Source organism: Lampris incognitus, chromosome 3 (genome assembly GCF_029633865.1).
Source record: "Lampris incognitus isolate fLamInc1 chromosome 3, fLamInc1.hap2, whole genome shotgun sequence".
Lineage (NCBI taxonomy): Eukaryota > Metazoa > Chordata > Actinopteri > Lampriformes > Lampridae > Lampris > Lampris incognitus.
The window spans coordinates 2,475,304-2,502,284 of NC_079213.1; the positions used below are offsets into that span (position 1 = coordinate 2,475,304).

Genomic DNA, 26,981 nt, shown 5'->3' on the forward strand with positions numbered 1-26,981 from the left:
CCAATCAGAAATGTCCAGTGTCGCAAGCCCCACCCCAAAGTTTCCGGCGCCTTTTGGGCGGTAAAAGCAGTCCCGGAAGTTCACACCCTGGGGCGTGCGGCGGGAACGCGCCGAGCTCCTCATAAGGTTGCTGCTTCCTGGGGAAACTTCCTGCGATGGAAACACGGCTTGTGTCAGTAATGTCAACCATTCGCAGAAGAAGAAGGGTTGAAAACTTCGCTTCTGACTGTGACGTCTTTTCCCGTTTCCCCGTGAACAGCGAGCGCAGTTTCCCCGACGCCGCCTTTCGCCCGGTGGGGGGTCGCGTTAGCGTCTGTCGCTAGCTAGCTAGCTAGCTCAAAGTCCGCAGCGCGTTGTCGTTTTGCGGTGCCATTGAATAGCGTGTACTTGTTTCGCTTGTCTTTATGATCAAAACCACAAAGCTGACAAACTTCGACATCTTTTGATGGACTTTTGTTGGGAGAATTCTCAATACTTCCCCAAATCACATAATCCACACCTAGGTAATGGGCTCAGCCATTCCACTGGGCTCAGCCGACTCCTGGAAGTGGTCTAGCAAGGCCTGGGCTAACCTGACCGCGCCATAAACTAGTCGTCCTTCTGTGTGTACATTTGTTAACATTCGTTATGTGTACAGTGCTTTGGCAACACTGTATTTTATTATGATCAAGCCAATAACGCCATTTTAACTTGGATCTGAATTTGAGTCAAAGGAAACGACTGAACGCGGACTGGGTCACCTGGTAAATACAGTCCACCTATGGTGGGTGGGAGGCTGGTGAAGTCTCAGAGAGGGAATTTTAGACCTTAAATGTGGGACCTGCACACCTTTTGTTCTTTTAAAAAAAATTTAACAATGTATTTTACAGAATGACAACTTTGGTGGTAACTAATTTTTACAGTTTGGTTTGGGGTTTACTCTTATTTTCCACATTCAATCAATTTATTGATCATCTCTGTCTTGCTTTCTATCTATCTATCTATCTATCTATCTATCTATCTATCTATCTATCTATCTATCTATCTATCTATCTATCTATCTATCTCAGTATCTTACCAGCGCATCCCCTGCTGATCAGCAGGACAACCCTTGTAGCATCTCAGTCTCTGACCCAGTGTCCAATCAGGACTCTGTATCTGTTTCTGTGACGACGCCCGGGCGTGGCTGCTCCTTTTCCGTGACGTTGCCAGACGCCGGGGGAGATGGCACCCTCTGTAACAGAAGGGCAGGAGAGGGGCAGGAAGGAGAGAATGAAACAGGAGGCAAGGAGTTAACAACCAATGAGATAGGGAGCAGGACAGCAGGAGGAGAGGAGGAGAGAAGAGCAGATAAGGATGTAGGGGGTAACGAGATAGATGGAGGTGATGGTGAAAAAAAAGAGAGAGAAGAGGATCTGGGACAGATCTTCACCTGCACATTGGATCATTTGGAGCCGGGAACAGTCTACCACCTGGAGATCCAATCCCAAGACCGTGACCAGACTGCCAACCTCACCATCAACACCAGTGAGTCATGACCCAACCTTCCTCGAAAATACATATGTGCTACGTTAAGATGTCTGACATCTGCCTCTCAAGACAGGTCAGAGGTCAGCTTGTAGACAGGGTTGGGTTGTAACAGAATACAAGGAAGGGTATTACATGTTCACAACACAGAAACGTAGAATCTGCGATGCGTTTAGAATCACTGGTGTTTGTATTTGAGGAGAATGCTTTGACAATCCCTCCTTCCTTATCAGCGTCTGCAGTACAGGTGGGATGATACATTCATATTTTGTAGACAGAAAATTGAAAACTGAATGGAAGGAAATTAAAGTGTGATCTTATAGGGTAATGTTACAGGGTAGTCTTACAGGGTAGTGTTACAGTGTAGTCTTACAGTGTAGTCTCACAGGGTAGTGTTACAGGGTACTATTACAGGGTAGTCTTACAGGGTACTATTACGGGATAGTCTTACAGGGTAGTGTTACGGGATAGTCTTACAGGATAGTCTTTGGCTGCAGTCTGCAATCCTAAATCAAACCCAGCAAAGATACAATACATGGAACACATCTCATCTGCCCCAACACATACTCTGTGCATTTAACTCATTGTGTGTGTGCGTGCATGCGTGTGCGCACGCGTGTGCGTGCCTGCGTGCGTGCGTGTGTGTGTCCTGGCTGGGCTCCAGAACAGAAGTTAGTCTCAGTGTATTTCCAGAGCTCAGGGTTCAGACATTTCCTGTCACCATTGTCTGTTTGCTCTCTGGGAGAGGGTGTGTGTGTGTGTGTGTGTGTGTGTGTGTGTGTGTTTTGAACATACATTGGTGTTTTTGTGTGTGTGTGTGGTGTGCTTACCATGTTTCCTACCTGTGAAGTCTGTAAGGTTCACTGATGTTTTTTTACTCATATTTTTTAAAATAGTTCTGTTTTTATCATAGCCCGTTCTCATACACCGATACATGTAGAGGGCCCCCAGCACACACACACACCCACACACACACACACATCACTAATAATTTTAAAGCATCCTAAACAAGTTTTAGTGTTCCTTGGTATAAACAAGTGGAACTCGTCCATGTGCTATATGAAGTACATCTACATGTACTGTATAGTTATCATCCATGTACTATATGAAGTACATATACGTGTAGTATATGAAGCCATACATATGCAGGTTTTCCTTGGATCCCAACACCTAACCAGGTGGTTTCATGACCTGGTCTTCCTCTGCCTGGCTGAAGACCAGCTCTTCTGATCTGAATAGGTCACGTGAGCTGCTGTTCAGAGCTGTTAACACAGTGCAGATAAAGTTATTATTATTGTTATACTGCAGGGGGACAGATGATGGGCTTAGCTTCTGCTCTTTGTTTGGATGATTGTGGTTGTCTTGTAGTTAGTAACCATGGAAACCACCAGGCAGATTACCTCATCCTTTACAACAGCTAAAGCCAAGTTGCTTAGCAACCACCATGGAAACACAAGATGCAACAATGGTAAGGTTGCAACTGCTTGTTTGTTAACGTGGATCCCAATTAAACCTACGAGGAATTATTTGACGTCTGTTGACCAGAGTGTTTGGACAGGTCATGTCAGTCAGTGCATTGTACACACACACACACACACACACACACACCACACACCACACACACAGAGCTACCACCACCGTTTGTACCACAGCCTGTCTGAAAGTAACTACTTCCTGCTTTATGCTTTCCCACAATGCTACTCTCAGCAGTCAAGCAAAGTTGTGTGTGTGTGCATGATGCATGTTTGTGCATGTGTGTGTGTGTGTGTGTATGCATGTGTGTGTGTGTGTGTGTGTTTGCCGCCAGGGGTGCTTTAAACAGAGAGAGAACAATAATATCTGGCTCCGCCATCTCTCGTCACTCTCTCTCCACCCTAAGTACCATGTTGGGAAAGGAAAGAAAAACACACACACACACGCAGGCTGTTGGAAACAGTAGAATTTCTCCGGTGATGTTGAGCAGAGTGTTAAATGTCTTGTGGACATCCCAGAATATAAAACATAAACCAGCTGCTGGTTTCTGACACACTCCTCTGTCAACCTCCATGGTCTCACACAGTTTGTGTGGGTTTCATCTGCAGTCAATCAATCAATCAATCAATCAATCAATCAATCAATCAATCAATCAATCAATCAATCAATCTTTATAACTGTTCTAAAACTAAACTTGACCAAATTGATTGAATGTGTTTCTAGTTCCATCGGCAGTGAGCAGCCTGGCAGTGACGTCCAGGACCTTCCAAAGCCTGGACCTGTCCTGGCAGGCCGGCCCGGGGAGAACTGAACGCTTCAGGCTGCAGCTGTGGGACACACGAGGTAGGAACACCAGACTGGTCCTGCACACTTTCTTAACACCAACACCAAACTGGTCCTACACACTTCCTTAACACCAACACTAGACTGGTCCTGCACACTTCCATACTACCAACACCAGACTGGTCCTATACACTTCCTTAACACCAACACCAGACTGGTCCTACACACTTCCTTAACACCAACACCAGACTGGTCCTACACACTTCCTTAACACCAACACCAGACTGGTCCTACACACGTCCATAACGCTAGCACCAGACTGGTCCTACACACTTCCTTAACACCAACACCAGCCTGGTCCTACACACTTCCTTAACACCAGCACCAGACTGGTCCTACACACTTCCTTAACACCAGCACCAGACTGGTCCTACACACTTCCTTAACACCAACACATCAGTATGTGAGCAGGATCGGAGAGGGAACCTGCCCCGTTCCTCTTATCGCAACCAACCACACACGTCACCTTACAGCTAAACTTAAACCTAGACTTAAATTTAAACCTAACTAAGTAATTTCTTTTTAAGCCTAACGCAAGCACTGATGCCAACCCCAACAAGTTTTAACATTAAAAATGAGTAGAAACAGAAATTCTTACATTTTGTATCTTCATGGAAAAGCACTGACCGCTGTGGAATCTCAAAGACAAAAATTCGTCTCTGAACTCAAGTCTCTTTCATAACCTTGTGTTAAAATCTTGACTGACATTGCTCATTAGCTTGTGACAGATCTCATTGGTTGAGAGAAGGAATGGGCAGGGCTTGTGTCTCAGCTAGGTTGGTCAACAAGAGGCTAACCAGTTACATACAGCATCTCTCTTATTTGCTACACTCCAAGTGATGACAGATACTTCTGAACCGAAATTGGTGTGTGTGTGTGTGTGTGTGTGTGTGTGTGTGTGTGTGTGTGTGTGTGTGTGTGTGTGTGTGTGTGTGTGTGTGTGTGTGTGTGTGTCCAGGCTCTGGGGCAGTGATGGTGAGAAACCTGACTCTGGAGAGCACAGCGACACAACACACACTCCTGGACCTCACATCGGGACGACTGTATGACATCACCATGGTAACAGAGGCTGCCGGGCTGGGAAACAATAGGACCATTCAGACACGGACAGGTAGACAGAGGGAGAGAGGGAGACATGCACACACACACGCACACACACACACTTTTTAATTTATTCATCCAGAGTTCAGGACAGTAGACTATTTTTGTTTCTGTGTCATTCTCTCATGATTCACTGCTGTTTCTGTTGCTGGTTCTGTCTGTCTGTCTCTCTCTCTTTAGTACCCGCAACAGCTTCAAATCTGACTACTGATAGTGGTAGTCAGGGCACCAGCTTGTCGTTGTCATGGCAACGACCTGAGGGAGACTTGGATGAAATTGTTGTCACCCTGTCAGCCAATGGGACAAACCTGCAGGAGCTGCCCCTCCCCCCTGATGTCACAGAGGTGGCATTTGATCACCTGACACCTGGCTCAGCCTATCAGATCACTGTTGAATCCATTAGTGGCAACCTGACTAGCCAATCAACAGTCATAGCCAGAACAGGTGAGATGCATGTGGGGTATCGTATTGTCTGTGTACCATGTGTATCAGTATGTACTGTGGTACTATGTTAGTACTGTTAGAGGTACTGTTGTCTGTGTACCATGTGTATCAGTATGTACTGTGATACTATGTTAGTCTGTTAGAGGTACTGTTGTCTGTGTACCATGTGTATCAGTATGTACTGTGATACTATGTTAGTCTGTTAGAGGTACTGTTGTCTGTGTACCATGTGTATCAGTGTGTACTGTGATACTATGTTAGTACTGTTAGAGGTACTGTTGTCTGTCTACCATGTGTATCAGTATCTTTCTCTCTCCAGCCCCAGCAGTTGTCTCTCATCTCTCTATGACTCAATCTCCCACCGATGGCCTCAAACTGTCATGGTTTCCACCCACTGGCCACTGGGAGAACTACAGAGTGACTTTGTACAATGGTTCCCAGGAAATAGCAAGCACCGTTCTGGAGAGGGAGGCTGTGGAATACAGTTTCTCAGGGCTTGGCCTAGTTGCTGGGAGGCAGTATAGAGCGATGGTGAGGGTGGAGAGTGGAGGACTGGGTGCAGAATCCAGCTGTCTGGGAGGAATTGGTGAGATCTAAGTTTTGTATCTGGAAAAAAAAAAGACTTGTTTATGTACTTTTGTTTTTGTTAATTTGTGTTCATATAAATCTGCCTGCCTCTTTCTCCAGCCCCTGGCCCGGTGTTGGATTTGCACATCCGTCACTCAGATGAGACTTCCCTCAGCGCTATGTGGAGCCATGCCCCCTCAGTGTTACGTGACAGCTACTTCCTGGTCATTCACCATGGTACCATCCAAGAATCAAATCAAATCCATTTGCATTAAAATTGCATTTGCTTTCTCTAAAGATTACAAAGAAGCTTAGAAAATGAATTTGTCATAAAGAACAACCTAGAATTCATGTTGTAGTACATAGAGATGATATCTGGCCCGATTACTGTGACTGCAACACAATCAGGAGCTGAGTTTTTTGTTTTCTTTTAAAACTATCTTCATAACCACTTTGGGGGAATCCATTTTGAAATGTGTTTGTGTTTAATCTTAAAGAGGGTTAAATACGTGTCAGTACTAAGTCAGCTTCACCTGTCCCAAGGTAACATCACCATGGATACCAGGGAAGTGGAGCCAAACATGAGGGAATGCACCTTTAACGTGCTCACGCCCGGGAGGCTGTACATCATCACTGTGACAACAAAGGCTGGACCACTCAGCAGCTCTGCCTCTGTGGAGGGATGGACAGGTGAAGATCTAAACTATCGATTCCATTTTTTTTCTTCTTTTCTTTTTTTGGTATAAAACTAATTTGCATATTGTAGGTCCGCTATATAAACACATGGTGGCTAAACCTTTGGTAACTAGCTTGAATGAATAAACAGGCCTCTGATGTTATGATTGTTGTTGACAGTGTAGGAGGTTGTGTCGCTGTCCTGTCATGTGATGTGATGTTGCTTGCTGGTGTTAAGTTCACAAACTTTGAGAGTCATGGTGTAGCAGTTGTAGTATCATTTAAGTCATGATGGGGCAGTTGTAGTATCACTTAAGACATGATGTGGCAGTATCACGTAAGTCATGATGGGGCAGTTGTAGTATCACTTAAGTCACGATGGGGCAGTTGTAGTATCACTTAAGTTATGACTGGGGCAGTTGTAGTATCACTTAAGTCATGATGGGGCAGTTGTAGTATCACTTAAGTCATGATGGGGCAGTTGTAGTATCACTTAAGTCACGATGGGGCAGTTGTAGTATCACTTAAGTCATTATGTGGCAGCTGTAGTATCACTTAAGTCATGATGTGGCAGCTGTAGTATCACGTAAGTCATGATGTGGCAGTTGTAGTATCACTTAAGTCATGATGTGGCAGTTGTAGTGTCACTTAAGTCATGATGGGGCAGTTGTAGTATCACTTAAGTCATGATGGGGCAGTTGTAGTATCACTTAAGTCATGATGGGGCAGTTGTAGTATCACTTAAGGCAATTAAAGTCTCACGAACTAGAGTTCAAGAGGCTAAACTGCCCTCCAAACTGAGTCTTTATAGAACATGATGGAGTTAAGGGCGTCTGGGTAGCGTAGCGATCTGTTCCATTGCCTACCAATACGGGGATCGCTGGTTCGAATCCCCATGTTGCCTCCGGCTTGGCCATGTCTGCAGGTGGGAAGCTGGATGTGGGTATGTGTCCTGGTTGCTGCAATAGCGCCTCCTCTGGTCAGTCTGGGTGCTTGTTCGGGGGGAGGGGGAACTGGAGGGAAAGCGTGATCCTCCCACACGCTACGTCCCCCTGGTGAAACTCCTCACTGTCAGGTGAAAAGAAGCAGCTGGTGACTCCACATGTACGGGAGGAGGCATGTGGTAGTCTCCAGCCCTCCCCGGATCAGCAGAGGGGGTGGAGCAGAGACCGGGACAACCCGGAAGAGTGGGGTAATTGACCAAGTACAATTGGGGAGAAAAAGGAGGGGGGAAAAAAAGTCAGTTACTCTGTCTGAAAGGTAGTAATACCGAGGTATCAATGATGACAACACCAGTGGAAAACAAATGGTACCACTTCACATGCCCTTGTGTGTGTGTGTGTGTGTGTGTGTGTGTGTGCGTGCGTGTGTGCGTGCGTGCGTGCGTGTGCGCACACGTGCGTGTTTGTTGTAGTTCCCATGGCGATGCACAGTATCACTCTAACCAGTACAGGAGTGGACAGCCTCCAGGCCTCATGGGAAAGACCACCAGGAGATCTGGACTCATACACACTGATACTTTTCCAAGACGGGTGGGTCTTCCTGTCTGTCTCTTCTTTCTGCCTGTCTGTCTGTCTGTCTGTTTGTATAATTTAAACTGTCAGTTTAATCTAGTTTTCCCCCAGATCCTGCACAGTATAAGCTAAAATCCTTTTCAAACTACTCACCTCACATCTGCTCTTGACTAGTGAACTTTATCTCCACCAGGAAGTAGCCTGGAGGGGATTATGCGTTTGGTCACACACACGCGTGTGTGTGTGTGTGTGTGTGTGTATATATATATATATATATATATATATATATATATATATATATATATCTGTATGTGTTTGTGTCCAAGGCTAATCTTGCAAACTACTGGACTTATCAGCCTATAATATTGTAGTGAATTTGGGGGACAGCCAGGAACTGCCACAGCCGGGATGCAAACCCGGGTCACTCACACCACAGGCGACTACGTTATACAGTCGACTAAAGGGTCCGACTCGTTAGCCATTCATTCGTGATGGTTACGATATTTTGTGCACAGTTATGACTGTATGATGAAGAACCTCTCGTGGTTGTGAGGATTAAAAACCTTTGGAAAACATTTGTTCTCACTGTCGCCGCTCCCTCTCATTCACTCTCTACACCGCTTGACCAAGGCTTGTCTGTCGCTGCACGCATGCGCATAGTTGATTTAGATCAGGCCGCATCACTGCCAAAACATGATGTATTCGGGTATAAGTGTTGAAAGCAAACGTCAATCGTATTTCACAAGTCAGCAAATAATTCACTGTTGATCTCAGCACAGGAGAGCGGGAGGAACACTGGATGAACCAAAAATAATTCACCTCACCATCATGTTTGTTTAACTGACCTCATGAGGGGGATTAGACGCCAAATAGACTCTAATGTTAAAACTCTGCTATGAAAATACAGTGTAAGAGTAGGAGTAATCACAGTCACAGCTGAAGCTCTCCTCAGTAGCTCCAGTAAAACATCTTCCATCGCGGCGCTATGTTTTCTTATCGTTGTCTTATTACTTTAGAATGAATGGAAGTCATCCGCCTGCAGCCATTTTATATCATGAAACCAGCGACAGTGAAGCACATCTGAATCTTTTCTAAGGGCCCTTCCCCTGGTAGGTGAAAAAAGGTTGGTTTGTTGCCAAGTCCACTGGCAGAGATTCGCACTCTCCAAGCGGCAGCCTGCTGGGCTGAAAAACGAAGCCAACGCGGAAGTGCCAAAAACCGCAGTTCCTCCAGTAGCCACTTGAGGCAGGCTACAAAAGCCAAGTCACTCCTCATAGACCTCCATGTTAAAATGCCCAAATTTACAGCAGAAATAAACATGTTTAAAGCCTGGTATAAAAAACAGTACAGAAAGCTAATTTCTCCATTCATGACAACTGTACGGGGGGGGGGGTTAAATGATATTAAGACTTAACGTTATGCATAAGTAAGGGTGTGGTGACAGATGTGTCAGGACTTGATCGCAGTAGGTAGCCATGGCAGTGTACATTTACATAGGCATGAACTTGTTTTCGGTGTTGTCTGGTTGATAATCTATCCATGTAAAAATATGTTTTTTCACCGAATTTCTTAGTTGCACTGATATTGTTCATGTGAAGTGGCCGTTTCCAGTTGGTCTTGCTGTCTTAGCATGTGATACATCTGGAATGAGACTGCATGGCGGAGCCAGGGACCGGCTAGGTTGTGGGCAAGCATAGTGTCCTCGGTTTCTCAGTCAAATCCACCCCTCACTCCCCCTCAACTTCACCCTCTCGTCCAAATATGGTCACGTCCTGGTTTAAAAAAAAAACTAGATAGCGATGGGAAAACGCCAAACTCGAGGCTTCAGAACGGTAGTCCACAAACCAGTGGGTGACATCATGGTGTCTAAGTCCATTATTTAGTGTGCCGCACTTCTGTAGAGTTTCTTTTTTTCTTTTTTTTACTCTGTGTAAACTATTTGCTATGTTCCATACAGCACTCCGGTTCAGAACCACAGTGTGAAAGCCAACCGTTCATCCCTACAGCTTGGTGGTTTGACACCTGGCACCCTCTACAGGCTGGAGGTCACTACTGTCAGCGGAGGAGTGCACTCCAAAAGCACCAGCCTGGAGGGACGAACTGGTGAGAACACACACACACACACACACACACACACACACACACACTCTACCTTATGTAAGGCAGTTTGGTTTGCTGCTCTGTGCTCATTGTGTTGATAATATTTTCCTATGTAAGATTGTGTGGTTTACTTCCTTATCCGCAGGAAACTTAACTTTGCTGTCAGCCTCCACACGCATACAGAAAAAAAGCCCAGTTTAAATACAGTCTGTTCTACAGACCACTGAAACTTGGCCAGTGAAACCCCGGTCTCCAGACCACTGAAACCTGGCCAGTGAAACCTGGTCTACAGTGTCTGCTTTGTAGAAAACCAGCCCACGTTCAGCTTCTGGGGCATCTTCAACAGCCAGTCACACTCAGCAGCAAGATATCTAACATGTAGATTAGTTTTACATTTACTTTACATTGAACTTGCAGAAATGAACACGACAACATGGCTGTTAGTTTATCTTTTAAGAGTAGTAAACTCTAGGCTGTAGTTACTGTTAGTTTATCTTTTAAGAGTAGTAAACTCTAGGCTGTAGTTACTGTTAGTTTATATTTTAAGAGTAGGAAACTCTAGGCTGTAGTTACTGTTAGTTTATCTTTTAAGAGTAATAAACTCTAGGCTGTAGTTACTGTTAGTTTATCTTTTAAGAGTAGTAAACTCTAGGCTGTAGTTACTGTTAGTTTATCTTTTAAGAGTAGTAAACTCTAGGCTGTAGTTACTGTTAGTTTATCTTTTAAGAGTAATAAACTCTAGGCTGTAGTTACTGTTAGTTTATCTTTTAAGAGTAATAAACTCTAGGCTGTAGTTACTGTTAGTTTATCTTTTAAGAGTAGGAAACTCTAGGCTGTAGTTACTGTTAGTTTATCTTTTAAGAGTAATAAACTCTAGGCTGTGGTTTCTATTAGTTTATCTTTTAAGAGTAATAAACTCTAGGCTGTAGTTACTGTTAGTTTATCTTTTAAGAGTAATAAACTCTAGGCTGTAGTTACTGTTAGTTTATCATTTAAAAGTAGGAAACTCTAGGCTGTAGTTACTGTTAGTTTATCTTTTAAGAGTAATAAACTCTAGGCTGTGGTTTCTATTAGTTTATCTTTTAAGAGTAATAAACTCTAGGCTGTTAGTTTCTATTAGTTTATCTTTTAAGAGTAATAAACTCTAGGCTGTAGTTACTGTTAGCTTATCTTTTAAGAGTAATAAACTCTAGGCTGTAGTTACTGTTAGTTTATCTTTTAAGAGTAGGAAACTCTATGCTGTAGTTACTGTTAGTTTATCTTTTGAGAGTAATAAACTCTAGGCTGTGGTTTCTATTAGTTTATCTTTTAAGAGTAATAAACTCTAGGCTGTTAGTTTCTATTAGTTTATCTTTTAAGAGTAATAAACTCTAGGCTGTAGTTACTGTTAGCTTATCTTTTAAGAGTAGTAAACTCTAGGCTGTGGTTTCTATTAGTTTATCTTTTAAGAGTAATAAACTCTAGGCTGTTAGTTTCTATTAGTTTATCTTTTAAGAGTAATAAACTCTAGGCTGTAGTTACTGTTAGCTTATCTTTTAAGAGTAGTAAACTCTAGGCTGTAGTTACTGTTAGTTTATCTTTTAAGAGTAATAAACTCTATGCTGCAGTTACTGTTAGTTTATCTTTTAAGAGTAATAAACTCTAGACTGTAGTTACTGTTTGTTTATCTTTGAAGAACTGTTTATATGCATCTGCATGTGACCATGAAGACGTTCAATGCTGTTCTTTGTGGGTTTCTGTCCAGAGGTGGCAGTTTTTTCCAGGCCAGTGGACACAGGTGTGTGTGTGTGTGTGTGTGTGTGTGTGTGTGTGTGTGTGTGTGTGTGTGTGTGTGTACAGAGGGAAGGGTGTTGGCTTTCTGTTCCAGTAGTCTGTTATCTGTTCACATCAGAGGGCTGCAGAACAATAACAGTCCTCTTGGTTCAAAATGCCAAGGAAAGTCCTGGAATGTTCCACACACAAAACAACTCTCAGGGCAAAGTTCAAAGACTTCCTCTTCTCCACACACACACACACACACACACACAAACACACACACACACAGCTATCTTCCTGTTCGGCCTACCTATTGTTTTCCCACAGAATGTTCTGGCTATTTTCAGGACATACTGATACCACGGTGGTCTTTATGTGTGTGTGGGTGTAGCCTTTACCCACACACCCTGCTTTACTTTCAGATAACCTTCTCTCGGTCAGTAGATATTACCTGGCGTGATGACATAACAGGTTTCTGAAATGTCAGATTTTATCAAAACATTTGGGTGTCTGGGTAGCGTAGCGGTCCATTCTGTTGCCTACCAACACAACATGTTACCTCCGGCTTGGTTGGGCATCCCTACAGACACAATTGGCCGTGTCTGTGGGTGGGAAGCCGGATGTGGGTATGTGTCCTGGTCGCTGTGGTTTGTCAGGGTACCTGTTCAGTGTGGAGGGGGAACGAACCCTAACCCATGTGCTACGTCCCCCTGGTGAAACTCCTCACTGTCAGGTGAAAAGAAGCGGCTGGTGAGTCCACATGTATTGGAGGAGGCATGTGGTAGTCTGCAGCCCTCCTCGGATCGGCAGAGGGGGAGGAGCAGAGACTGGCATGGCTCGGAAGAGTGGGGTAACTGGCCAAGTATAATTAGGGAGAAAAAAGGGTGGGGAAATTAAAAAAAAAAAGATTTTATCAAAACATTTGTAGCTTTTCCCAATAAATTAAAACGAACAGAAAAGTGATAAATACAGTAGTGGGTTTAAATCCTAATCCTAATACACACACACACATATATGTATACACACACACACACACACACACACACACATATATATATACACACACACACACACACGTGTGTGTATATATATATATTTTTGTGTGTGTGTGTGTGTTTATATATATATGTGTGTGTGTGTGTGTGTTATCCATTTTGTTGAAAATGTCTGTCAAAGCTCGACCCGCTCTGTATTGTGTGAATTGGTTTGACTCATTGTATTATCAGCCAGTCAGGTTGTGTCTTGTATTTTATGCAGGGCTTTTCCAGCTCAGCAGCCACTCAGAGCGCTTTACATTTCTGCTCAAATCTGGATTTCAGGCCCCTGTTACAATGGAACACAGTCTGGTCAGATGCATTTAAACAAAAACTGTAAAATAAAATCAAGTGTACCCAAAATAGAGCGGCGAGACTCGATCTGCATGGCTCAGTAAGAAGAAGTGGTGAAAACACGGATAAAGGATCATCCTGGATGAGAGTCGATGAGATTAGCTTGTAGCCTGATTCTGTTATGAAAAACATTTACACGCTACCTAAACCTGTTTGCCTCTCGTCTCAGCTGATGGTCATGACTATGGCACCAGACATGCCGGGAGGGGTCATTTCACATCATTATTGTCATATTCATGATATTGAATATATCTCTGTATCATTAATTTTACATTATTCTTTTCTCTCTCCACCTTTCCTCTGTCTGTCTCTCTGTTTATCCCTCTGCCCCCCCCTGCCTCAGCTCCGGCATCAGTCTCTGAGGTGACGGTTACTAACGGTGGCCGGTCTGATGCATTGCGGTTGTCATGGCATCCAGCAGTGGGCGTGGCCGACAGCTACCTGGTACGTCTTCAGGATGGGCTGCGGGTTATCCACACGCTGGCTGTGTCGCATTCCTCCCCGCCGGAGTGCTCCTTCAGCTCTCTGGTCGCCGGGCGCCTCTACGCCATCGTCATAGTGACACGGAGCGGAGGGCTGGAGAACGCCACTACTGTACAGGCTAGGACACGTAAGTAGGGGTCACAACTGGGAGTCAAAGGTCACCATGGGCTCACAGGTCTGCAGTAGAGGCCAATAGAGTCTCTATGTAGTTATCCATGTAATCCTTACCATCTAATGTCTGATTCATCTCCAGTCTCCATGTCATGTCTATTTCTGGTTCTCATGTTACATCTGTAAATATCTGATCTTCTGGTTTTTGAAATATTTCCCTCCGTCATCATAACAAGGTCACAGATATATTATTCTCTTTATTCTTAGTGTCCTGTGGCTCTGACCTTTGACCTCCTCAGTTTAATTTCTCTCGTGAAGAGAGACTTCCACTGCCTCATGTCAACACATCAGCTGATCAGTGTAGACTGATGAGCAGTGCTCGCTAACAGGCTGTTCCTCATATTGCAGTTTTATTTTGTTTTATTTTGTTGGTTTCATTTTTACTGGTGGAGCTGGAGGTGACAGAGCTGAAGATGATAAGATTTCCGTTGGGAGTGATGAAGAAGGACAGGATTAGGAACGGGTATATTAGAGGGACAGCTCAGGTTGGTCGGTCTGGAGACAAAGCAAGAGAGACAAGATTGAGATGGCTTGGTCGTGTGGAGGAGAGATGCTGGGTATATTGGGAGAAGGATGCTGAATATGGAGCTGCCAGGGAAGAGGAGAAGAGAAAGGCCAAAGAGGAGGTTTATGGATGTGGTAATGGAGGACATGCAGGTGGCTGGTGTGACAGAGGAAGATGCAGAGGACAGGAAGAGATGGACACGGATGAACCGTTGTGGCGCCCCCTAACGGGAGCAGCCGAAAGAAGTAGTAGTAGTAGTAGTAGTAGTGGTGGTGGTGGTAGTAGTAGTAATGGTAGTAGTAGTAGTAGTAGTAGTAGTAGTAGTAGTGGTGGTGGTGGTAGTAGTAGTAGTTGTGGTGGTAGTAATAGTGGTAGTAGTATTAGTGGTGGTGGTGGTGGTGGTATTAGTAGTAGTAGTAGTGGTAGTAGTAGTAGTGGTGGTGGTGGTGGTAGTAGTAGTAGTGGCGGTGGTAGTAGTGGTGGTGGTGATAGTAGTAGTGGTAGTAGTAGTAGTATTGGTGGTGGTGGTAGTAGTAGTAGTGATGGTGGTAGTAATAGTGGTAGTAGTAGGAGTAGTAGTAGTAGTGGTGGTGATGGTATTAGTGGTAGTAGTAGTAGTGGTAGTAGTAGTAGTGGTAGTAGTGGTGGTGGTGGTGGTGGTGGAAGTAGTAGTGGTGGTGGTGGTAGTAGTGCTGGTGATGGTAGTAGTAGTAGTAGTGGTGGTGGTGGTAGTAGTAGTAGTGGTGGTGGTGGTGGTGGTAGTAGTAGTAGTAGTAGTGGTGGTAGTAGTAGTGGTGGTGGTGGTGGTAGTAGTAGTGATGGTGGTGGTAGTAGCGGTAGTAGTAGTAGTAGTAGTAGTAGTGGTGTGGTAGTAGTAGTGGTAGCAGTAGTAGTGGTGGTGGTAGTAGTAGTAGTATTAGTGGTGGTGGTAGTAGTAGTAGTAGTAGTAGTAGTAGTGGTGGTGGTGGTAGTAGTAGTAGTAGTAGTGGTGGTGGTGGTGGTGGTAGTAGTGGTAGCAGTAGTCATAGTAGTGGTGGTGGTGGTAGTAGTAGTATTAGTGGCTCTGGTAGTAGCGGTAGTAGTAGTAGTGGTGGTAGTAGTAGTAGTTGTAGTAGTAGCGGTAGTAGTAGTAGTGGTGGTAGTAGTAGTAGTGGTGGTGGTAGTAGTAGTGGTAGTGGTGGTAGTGGTAGTAGTAGTAGTAGTAAGTAGTAGTGGTGGTGGTAGTAGTAGTATCGGTTAGATGAGTGATGAAACGTTGTGTCCAAATGAAGTGATTCAACCTTCTGTGATGGAGTCCAGTTGTAATATCGGACATGATGTTTTGTCATGTTTGTTCTGACAGAACCAGCCACCGTCCAGAACCCAACAGCAGTCCATTCAGCAAGAGATGGCTTCCTCAAGGTAGGATAACGTATCATATATATTCATCTTCACAAATCCACCTTCTTACCACACATGGACAGTCCACACCATTTCTTTTCTTTCTTTCTTTCTTTCTTTCTTTCTTTCTTTCTTTCTTTCTTTCTTTCTTTCTTTCTTTCTTTCTTTCTTTCTTTCCGACCCTCTCTGTCCATCTGTCATTGTCAGATGATGGCTGATGGTGTAACCTCAGTGATATTGTTTTGTTTTTCTATTTCCTGTGATGTCCCTCAGGTGTACTGGCGTCATGCAGCTGGTGATCTGGATCGCTACGTAGCATCGATCCGTTACAACCACAGCACCCTGCAGAACCAGACGGTGTCGGCGAGTCAGAATGAGTGTGTCTTTTCCTCTCTGGTCCCGGGACGGCTCTACACCGTCACCGTGGAAACGTGGAGCGGCGACTACGTCAGAAGCGTGTCCACTGACGGACGTACATGTGAGATAGACAACTGGATCAAATTGAATGGAAACAAAACACATAAATAATAATAATAAGAAGAATTGTATGTATACAGTAGATATAAAAAGTCTATACGCCCCTGTTAAAATCAAAGGTTTTTGTGATATCAAAAATAAAACCAAACTAAATCATGTCAGAACCTTTTCCGTCCTTAATGTGAAATTACAACCTATAAAAATAAAGTGAAAAACAATCAGTAACATTTTGTGGGGGGAAAAAAGGAAAATACAAAACTTACAGTAACCTGGTAGCATAAGTGTGCACACCGTTTTATAACTGGGGATGTGGCTGTGTTCAGAATTAACCAATGGCATTGAAACTCATATTAAATAGGGATATGCGGGTGGCGTGGCGGTCTATTCCGTTGTTTACCAACATGGGGATCCCGGTTCAAAACCCCATGTCACCTCCGGCTTAGTCAGGCGTCCCTACAGACACAATTGGCCGTGTCTGCAGGTGGGAAGCCGGATGTGGGTATGTGTCCTGGTCGCTGCACTAGCGCCTCCTCTGGTTGGTTGGGGCGCCTGCTCGGGGGAGGGGGAACTGGGGGGAATAGTGCCCCTGGTGAAACTCCTCACTGTCAGGTGAAAAGAAGCAGCTGGCGACTCCACATGTATTGGAGGAGGCAAGTGGTAGTCTGCAGCCCTCCCACGATCGGCAGGGGAGATGGAGCAGCGACCGGGACGGCTCGGAAGAGTGGGGTAATTGGCCAAGTACAATTGGAAGATAAAGGGGGAAAAAAATCCAAGGAAAAAAAATAGTTGGTATACACCTGCCATCAATCAAAGTGACTGTGATTAACTCCAAATAAAGTGCAGCTGTTCCTGTAGGATTTTCCTGACATCTTCTTGGTTGCATCCAACTGCAAAAGCCATGGTGCACAAAGAGCGTACAGAGCATGAACGGATCTCATTGTTGAAAGGTGTCACGTCAGCAGAGGGGTACAAAAGAATTTCCAAGGCATGAGATCGATATACCATGGAACATAGTGAAGACAACCATCAACAAGTGGCACAACAGTGACATTACCAAGAACAGGACGTTCCTACAAAATGGATGAGAAAAGACAAGGAGAAAACTGGTCAGGGTGGCTGCCAAGAGGCCTTTGGCAACATTAAAGAAGCTGCAGGAATTTCTGCCAAGTCCTGGTTGCTCCCTACATGTGACAACAGTCTCCTGTATTCTTCATATAATATTTAATATATCTCTATCATTAGTGATATATTCAATAATATCGGTGGCACGGTGGCGCAGTGGTTAGTGCTGTCGCCTCACAGCAAGAAGGTCCCAGGTTCGAACCCGACCTTGGGGGGTCATCCCAGGTCCTTCCTGTGTGGAGTTTGTATGTCTCCCTGTGTCTGTGTGGGTTTTCTCCGGGTGCGCCGGTTTCCCTGACCATCAAAAAGGCATGCATGTTAGGGTCCTCGGGCGCTGCACGGAAGCTGCCCACTGCTCCTAGCTACACAGCTAGGATGGGTTAAATGCAGAGGAAGAATTTAAAGTAATAAAATAGATAATTATGTCTGGGCTACGGGGCAGGGTGGCAAGACGGAAGCCTTTTCCCATAAAAAAAAGAGATCCAAGCCCGGCTAATTTTTACAAAAGAGTCTTCCAAAACCATGTGGAAAAATGTGTTATGGTCTGACGAGACCAAGGGTGAATTCTTTGGCCATAATTCCAAAAGATATGTTTGGTCCAAAAACAACACAGCACATCACCAGAAGAACACCACACCCAAGGTGAAACGTGGTGGTGGCAGCATCAGGCTTTGGAGGTGCTTTTCTTCAGCTGGGACTGGGGCTTTAGTCAAGGTGGAGGGAATCATGAAGAGCTCCAAATCTCTGTTGACAGGCATCTGCTAGAAAGCTGAAGAGGAACTTCACCTTTCGGTACGACAACGACCCAAAGGACACACGCAAATCAACAAAGGAATTTCTTCACCAACAGAAGGTGAACATTTAGCAATGGCCCAGACCTGAATCCAACAGAAAATCTGTGGGGTGACCTGAAGAGGGCTGTGCACAAGAGATGCCCTCGCAATTTTACCAATCTAGAACATTTTTGCAAGGACGAGTGGGAAAATATTGCCAAGTCAAGATGTGCCAAGTTGATAGACTGTTACACAAAAAGACTGAGTGCTGTAAGAAAATCAAAAGGTTCTTCAACAAAGTATTAGTTTAGGGGTGTGCACACTTATACAACCAGGCTATCGTAACCTCTGTATTTTTATTGGTTTTTCCATAAAAGGTTTCATTTTGTTTTTCATTTTACATGATTTATCTTGGGTTCATTTTTGTACATCACAAAAACCTGAGTGTAACAGGGACAGACTTTATATCCACTGTATAGATAATAAAGTAGAATGTGTTGTCATTTCTTATTGGGGGTTTGTAGTAGAGGATAGAAAGTACAAAACAATGACATGTTTGTTCAGGAGGGAGTTTGAACTTTGATCAAACCAGATGATGTTCTTCTGACTGTACTATAGTCCCTGCTGCTGTGGGCAACCTGTCGCTAGGCAATGCTGAGACTGACAGCTTAACCGTCAGCTGGAGCCCTGCCCCCGGAGATGTGGACCACTATGAGGTGTGTTTGTTACGTAAAAGTTTTAAAGGGAAACAACCCCAGTCCCCAACATCTTCCCTCGCTGTGTGTTTTTAGGGATAACACTCCATTAGCGGCCATGATACTGAGCAGGCTTCTGTGTGTCAACACTGAAATTGTCTCTGCCATTGACATCACTGATGGACAATCTAACAGTCTGAAAACTACAACCTTTACTTCATGATATTCTGCTACACTGAAATAAACTACATTGAATAAGAAAATGTGCATGTGAAAGGGTATCATGCTCTTATCAAACATGTTTATACTGGCAGCTCCTTCTCTACTCTGCAACGCTTGTATATGGGGTGTCACAGGGTTCAATTTTAGTTCCACTTCTTTTCTCCCTTTACATGCTCACATTAGGAAAAATCATTCAGAAATCAGAGCATTCCTTTCCATAGATATGCAGATGACACCCAGATCTACTTCCCCCTCAGTTCTGCCAAATATGGCAGGCGTCAGTCAAATAAGACTGTCTCCAAGACGTTAAACGCAGGTTGGCCCGACATGTCTTACAACTAAGTGAAAATAAGACTGAGATCTTACTTTTCAGCCCCCAACAGCACACTGCTCTTACTGTTCAAAACCTCAACCGCCTTTCCATCCTGCCAAGAACCTGGGTGCAATATTTGACAGTAACTTAAAATTTGATAAGCAAGTAAATTCCGTTGTAAGGTCCTGCTTTTATCAGCATAGAAATATTTCCAGAATCAGACATTCCCTATCATCCTTCGACTAGGAAAGAGTCATCCATGCACTGATTTCCTCCAGAGTGGACTACTGTATCTCCCTCTACCTCAGCATTTCGTTCCATTTCCCGACTACAACTGTTTCAAAATGCTGCTGCCTGGTTATTAACAAGATCCAAAAAGCGACATCACATCACCCCCATTCTGTCATCCATTCACTGGCTCCCTGTTCATTTCCGAATCAGTTTCAAAATGTTGTGGATGACACTAGTGAACCCAGTAGCCAGACACACAAGGAACAAGTCGAGTAGGGAAGAGGAATTTATTGAGGTAGGCAGGCCAGGCAGGTGGACGAGAGCTGATGGCATAGAGGCGGCGGCAGATAGCAGAGCTGGCCATGCCGGACCGGTGGATGAAGGAGTTAGTGCAGCTGGACTACACTGAGCTCAGGATCAGCAGGGGAGCAGGCGAGGCAGGCAGGCAGGCAGGCGAGCCAAAAGGCAGGCAGGCAGGTGAGTGGAAATACTTTGAAATACTGAGAGGGCCCATAGGAGGGAAGTGGAAGATTTAACCATATGGTGCCATGATAATAACCTCTCTCTAAATGTCAATAAGAAAATTAAATCATTGTTGACTTTAGAAAGATCACTATTCCCATCAATGGGTCATCTGTTGAAATTGTGGACAGTTTTAGGTCTCTTGGTTTACTAAATGTCAAATAAAGATGGCAATTCACCGATTTTTCTGCAGTTTTGCCGGTGTTTCAGGGACACACAAGACTTCTCAGTATTATGGCTGCTGATGGAGTGTTATCTCTACAACATATAGAGAGAATTTTGACATTGGTGATTCCCTCTAAATCTTTAAACATGACATTAATTCTGTCCAGGTCACACTTCTGTTCAATGACACGCGTGTTTTCCCTCCGGTTGCCCTCGGTAACACGGAGAAACAACACCGCCTGACCTCTCTAAGCCCCGGACGGCTGTATAAGATGGTGGTTTCCACGTTCAGCGGGTCCTTCCAGAGACCTCGGTTCATCGAGGGACGAACAGGTAGGAGAACTGGGATGTACTTCATCTTAAATATGAGACTACGTCCTCCCAAAGCATAATCATGAACTCCGAATACCCCCCACCGTATTGCCTCTCTGTCTCCTCCAGTGCCCAGTGCAGTGGGAAACCTCTTCCTGTTTCCTCGGCAGGCCGCGGTGGACTCCTCAGCGGGACTTGGAGTAACGTGGACACCTGGAGGTGGTGATGTGGACATGTACACAGTGACCCTGTCCACCATGGTGAGGAGAAACCTCGTTCTCGCGCCCAGTATGTCTGTAATGGGTCTACTGGTACAACAAACTGGGACTGGACACCAAAGTAATGTCGAAGATGAATTGTTCATTTTAGTGGACCATAACAGTTAACATCTGTGTTGAAAAGGAAGTTGAAAAGTGGAATGGAGGAGAGGTGTAGACTCTCTCTTGTCTCTGTGGTTCAGGAAGGTTCTGTGATCGAGACCCGGCCTGTTCCCAAACACGTTTCCTCTCTGGACTTCCTGGAACTGACCCCAGGTCAGGCCTACCGGGTCACTGTCCAGTCACTGAGCGGCAAGCTGACCAATAACAACACTGCTACCGGCCGGACTGGTAAGAGAGAGACAGAGAGAGAGAGAGAAACTCACTTGGTCCTAGCAGACAGTAATATCCACTGACTCACCGACTGAATACTTGATTTATACACTGATTGCAGGCATGACTTAAAGGAGTCATACTTTAAATTGAAATAATAGAAAGCGTCTGTCATTAAATTGGTACATCACTTAAAAGTGTTTTTTGGAGCGTCCAGGTATTGTGGCGGTCTATTCCTTTGCCTACTAACACGGGGATCGCCAGTTCGAATCCCCATGTTACCTCCCCGTGTTAGCTTGGTCGGGCATCCCTACAGACACAATTGGCCATGTCTGCGGGTGGGAAGCCGGATGTGGGTATGTGTCCTGGTTGCTGCAGTAGCGCCTCCTCTGGTCAGCCGGGGTGCCTGTTCAGGGGGAAGGAGGAACTGGGGGGAATAGCGTGATCCTCCCATGCGCTATGTCCCCCTGGTGAAACTCCTCACTGTCAGGTGAAAAGAAGCGGCTGGTGACTCCACATGTATGGGAGGAGGCATGTGGTAGTCTGCAGCCCTCCCCGGATCAGCAGAGGGGGTGGAGCAGAGACCGGGACAGCTCGGAAGAGTGGGGTAAGTGGTCAAGTACAATTGGGGAGAAAAAGGGGGGGGGGGATCCAAAAAGAAAAAAAGTGTTTTTTGGAGTGGTGTTTGGATGAAATAGTGGGTTGTTAAAACGTTTAATCTTCTTCAGATGTACAGACACTAACCACAGACTAGATTCAGCAAATGATTTTGTGTGTTTAATTATTTGCTTGTGTGTGTGTGTGTGTGTGTGTGCCAGCTCCAGCCAGGGTGAGCGCCCTCCAGGCAGATAATGACCACACTACCCACAGCCTCAATGTCACCTGGGAGACACCAGTGGGTGTGTATGATGGTTACAGCCTGCAGCTATTGGACGAGGCGGGCACCCTTCTAACCAATCACACGCTGGCACCAGGCTCCATCAGTCAGCGTCTGGAAGGGTTGACCTCAGGGAAGTGGTACCGAGTTGGGGTCATAACCTTAAGTGGCGGTGTCTCCTCCCTGGAGGCTGTAGCAGAGGGACAGACACGTAAGGAGATATCTTTAAATGAAAGCTGCATTTTCTGTTTATATCATCATGTTGGAAAGAAAATGACTGGGTGAGCTGAAAGTGTGGGCCTCATGTTCCTAGGCCGTTGCTAGGTGATTACTAGATAATTGCCAGGTGGTTGCCATGTGATTACTGGTTGGTTGCTAAATGATTACTAAGTGGTTACTAGAAAGTCACTACCTGGTTACTCACTCTAGTTACTAGAGTGCTGTGAACAGCCAGTTATAAGCAGCCGATGATGCAGCAGTGCTCTAATGAAACTCAACATCTGGTAAAAAATGTAAATAAATAAAAGTTTAACATTTTGAATAGTAAATAGAATCATAACAATACATCTGCACATCTTTCTTTCGCTCTTGCTCTCTCTCTCTCTCTCTTTCTCTCTCGCCTAGGTCCAGCAGCAGTCAGCAGTCTGGCGGTCGCTTCAGCTAACAGCTCTGCCCTGTCCTTCTCCTGGCGTCCCTCAGAAGGTTATGTGGATGTCTATGACCTTTCACTCTACATCGTCACCACGGCAACAACCAACTTCAAGCAGGACTCTGAGGGAAACGGGATGGATCACCACAAGGTGGGCAGAGCTGGGGCGTCCGGGTAGTGTAGCTGTCTGTTCCATTGTCCACCAACACGGGGATCACCAGTTCGAATCCCCATGTTACCTCCGGCTTCATCGGGAGTCCCTACAGACACAATTGGCCGTGTCTGCGGGTGGGAAGCCGGATGTGGGTGTGTGTCCTGGTCGCTGCACTAGCACCTCCTCTGGTCAGTCTTGACATCTGTTTGGGGGGGAGGGGCAACTGGGGGGGAATAGCGTGATCTTCCCACACACTACGTCCCCCAGGTGAAACTCCTCACTGTCAGGTGAAAAGAAGCGGCTGGTGAATCCACATGTATGGAAGGAGGCATGTGGTAGTCTGCATCCCTCCCCAGATCGGCAGAGGGGGTGGAGCAGTGACCAGGATGACTCGGAAGAGTGGGGTAATTGGCCGGATACAATTGGGGAGAAAAAGGGGGGGAAAAAAGAAAAGAAAAAGGGGTAGGCAGACCTAAAATTCTAGAGGTTTCAATTTACATATTTTACATAAAAAACATGATTTTTTTCCATTAGATTTCAGTGTTATGACTTATTGTATAAATATTTACATATCTACAATGAATAATGTATTTTCATATAAATATAGAAAATATTTATGATCGTTATGTTTGCCTTAGATTTCCATTATTCCCAGAGACACTGAGGCAAGTTCCTACTGTAAACATATATTTGTCCTGGAGCTGAATAAAGATGAAGAGAATATGCAGTCAATAATGGTACCCTCAGATATCAGGCTTCCCTTCTGAAGGCTCCTTGAGCAAGACACAGAACCCTCTCCATCTGTAGGGCCTATACCTGAATTCTGACCTTTGACCTCCCTGTGGACAGAAGGTAGAAAAAAGACACGTGTGTGTTTCAGGCAGTGGTAGTGAGTCAATAAAAAAATAGTGTGACATTACAGTTTACTGTAGAGTTTGATATTGTAGATCCCGTGTAGTGTAGCACAGGTATAGACATAAACGGATCATGTGACCCACTAGTGATGTGATGTGATGTGATGTTCAATCTTCCAGGTTTCTGGTGTTTTATTGGAACGGCAGCGAGTCAGTCCACACACACGCAAGTGTGTTTTCACTGGACTCCAACCAGGAAGTCTGCACAGACTGGAGGTGGTAAGCCGGAGAAGGGGGATGTCCAGTGATTCAGCCATACTGGCACGGACTGGTAAGTATAATGATAATTAATAATAGTAATAATAATAATTCTAGGGCTGCAACTAACGATTATTTTGGTAGTCGACTAATCTGTCGATTATTTTTTCGATTAGTCGACTAATCTAACGATTATCTCTTTCACACCCTCCATCTCTGCTTCCTGAGGGCGCGGATCCTCTTCCGGGCTCCAGTGCACGTTTTACCTCACACGCTTAAGTCTGCACACTTGTGAATGTCGCCCTGTGTCTCTCTGCCTTAACATAACATGATCCCATAGCGAATTAAAATAATGACTCATGAAACATTTGAATTTGGAAATTGTTTTGGAGCTACTTGTTTAATCAAATGCATCATCAATCATAATGAAAACTAAATAAATACATGAAATAATACAAATGAAAGTAAATGCATTATCAATCATAATAAAAACAAAATAAATAAATTAAATAATACAAATTAAAGTGCAAGTCAAAACGTAAAGATCATGTGCAAATAATGTTTTAAAGTAACTCAAAATAGCAGCCTCTGCCCCAGCACCGCGGTTCTGATGGGGCTGTTAACCTGGTCCAGGAGGGGGACGTGGATCCACTCACTAGGCTCCACCATCTCCAACAGGAGGGGAGAATGAGTCAGCTCGGACAGACCTGTAGGTCTTTTGTTTGCTGTGTGTGAGTGAGAGGAGCTGTGTGTGTGTATATGTGTGTCTTACTCTGATCTCCTGCAGTTCATAAACACATTAAATTGCAGTGCAGGAACGTGAGCATGTCGACGTGCTCTGGAGTGAGGCTGGCTCTCTTCTTTGAGGCGATGTTCCCAGCTGCTGAGAAGAGACGCTCAGAGGGAGTAGAAGTAGCTGGAATACACAAAAACGATTTGGCTTGTGATGCAAGGGTTGGATACTTTGCCTCATTCAATTTCCACCAAGACAGGGGACTTTCTGTCTTTGAGAGGGGCTGCTCTCCGAAGTACATCAGCACTTCATTACTGATCGCTTGGTTGCGCGCATCCTGTTCATCATTGGTCTCACTGTCACTGTCTGTTGAGTCACATCCAAGCAGTGAATCGAGAGCTGAAACAGACCTATTTGTAGTTCCCTCAGCTGAGTCTGTGGCATCCTTGTCAGCTGATGCTGCTGTGGCTTCTTCATTCCCACTGGTGTGCTGGTTATTCAAAGTACTCCCATCCTTGGACTGTAGGGCCAGAGCTTGTACTTTATTCTGAACACTGAACCTCTCCTCCGATGTCAGGAATTTCAGTTTTCGAAATCGTGGGTCTAGTGCAGCTGCAATGATCTGTTTGCTTGGGTCATCATCTGTGATGGTGACCTCTCTTGACCAGCGTGCAGTGGTCTCCTCTGAAGCAGCCGCCTGGAAGGCCTGCACAGGAGCTGTATCATAGGCAGTGTGGGTGGACTTCAAAAGCCCTCTGACTAGTGGAGGCAGGGCGGAGACTGTCACATAGCTTTCACCACTCAAGTAGACAGTGGCACATTCAAAGGCCTGGAGAGCTTTGGCCAGTTCATCTAGCAGGGTCCACTGATCAGCTTTGAGGTCTAGGTATTGTTTCCCTCTCTGTGTTACTGCCGGGTCAGACAGAGTCGCAGTCAGTGGCCATCTCTGTTCCAGCATGCGAGTCACCATATAATAGGTGCTGTTCCACCTGGTAGAGACATCTTGGACAAGTTTGTGTTCCGGGGTCCCCATCTGTTTCTGCTTTGTCTTAAGCTTGCTTGAAGCCAGTTCGCTCCTTTTAAAGTGCTCGACGAGACACCTCGCTGCTCCCAGTGCTTTACTGATCTGAGGGTGTTTCAGTGCACGATTGATCACCAACTGTAAAGTGTGGCCTGCGCAGCGGATAGACACCCACCCATGTTTTTCCTGCAAGATGTTTGCAGCCAGTACGACATTGGAGCCATTGTCATGAACAATTGCCACAATCTTGCTTGGAGGGATCTCAAACCTTTCCACAGCCTGCTCAATCCATGCAGCAATGTTGGGTCCAGTGTGCCGTTCTTCGAGTGGCATGGTTGTAAGGCAGAAGCTAGTGAGCTCCCAGTCATCACTTATAAAGTGACAGGTGATGCCAAGATATGCCTCTGTCGCGACACTGGTCCAGGCATCAGTTGTCAGGGCAATCTTGTTCTTGGTTGCTTTAAGAGCATCTTTAACCTTACCAAAAGTAGCTTCATACTTTCCCTCCATAAGCTTAGTAAAATGAGTTCTGGAAGGTAAGGTGTAACATGGATGGAATGTGGTGACCATCTGCTTAAATCCCCCATCTTCAACCATGGATATTGGTCTCATGTCATTGACGAGCATGTTGAGGATGCTCTCTGTTAAGACTCCAGCCATTTGAGGGGTGCATGAGCCTCTCTTCAGGATGAACTCATCCACACGCCTTTGCTTGGTACTAAAATAGAAAGAGAACAAAAAAGAAAGCTGTATTAATTATCATCACAAGTTGTAGGCTATGGTATCAGTTTATCTTAGTGTACTGACTAATACCAATTAAACCATTTAAATGAATAAATATCTTACAACTGAATTATTGATATGCTCCAACCCAGTCTAACTAGCTAACGCTACGACAAGCTACAGCTGATTAGAGCGCACTGGAAAGCTAGTTGACTGTCTAGGCTACAGACAGCTCACGTTAGTACCGTGTCATGTTTTTGCACACTGCAGATTGACTAGCTAAGTAAGATCGCTAGCTAATGTTAGATGGTGCTAACGTTCCCCGTCTCTGCAGTCTTGCCTGCGTTTTAGCCCAAAAAGTTCAATTTTTTTCAACTGAAAAAAA

At 45.0% G+C, this 26,981-nt stretch overlaps 1 protein-coding gene across 1 annotated transcript in view; it reads left to right on the forward strand.

The window, feature by feature from the left end:
- Window positions 1–26,981, forward strand: part of LOC130109027 (receptor-type tyrosine-protein phosphatase beta-like) — a 51,952-nt gene that overhangs the window by 3,041 nt on the left and 21,930 nt on the right. Inside the window, exons 2-20 of the mRNA XM_056275731.1 lie at window positions 1,050–1,506; window positions 3,703–3,822; window positions 4,781–4,933; window positions 5,104–5,367; window positions 5,687–5,953; window positions 6,055–6,171; window positions 6,478–6,624; window positions 8,024–8,141; window positions 10,081–10,226; window positions 13,710–13,976; window positions 15,868–15,926; window positions 16,179–16,383; window positions 18,896–18,993; window positions 20,593–20,758; window positions 20,867–20,997; window positions 21,198–21,345; window positions 22,146–22,415; window positions 22,829–23,004; window positions 24,042–24,192. Coding sequence (XP_056131706.1) covers window positions 1,050–1,506; window positions 3,703–3,822; window positions 4,781–4,933; window positions 5,104–5,367; window positions 5,687–5,953; window positions 6,055–6,171; window positions 6,478–6,624; window positions 8,024–8,141; window positions 10,081–10,226; window positions 13,710–13,976; window positions 15,868–15,926; window positions 16,179–16,383; window positions 18,896–18,993; window positions 20,593–20,758; window positions 20,867–20,997; window positions 21,198–21,345; window positions 22,146–22,415; window positions 22,829–23,004; window positions 24,042–24,192 — 3,460 coding nt within the window. The remainder of the gene's footprint in view (window positions 1–1,049; window positions 1,507–3,702; window positions 3,823–4,780; window positions 4,934–5,103; window positions 5,368–5,686; window positions 5,954–6,054; window positions 6,172–6,477; window positions 6,625–8,023; window positions 8,142–10,080; window positions 10,227–13,709; window positions 13,977–15,867; window positions 15,927–16,178; window positions 16,384–18,895; window positions 18,994–20,592; window positions 20,759–20,866; window positions 20,998–21,197; window positions 21,346–22,145; window positions 22,416–22,828; window positions 23,005–24,041; window positions 24,193–26,981) is intronic.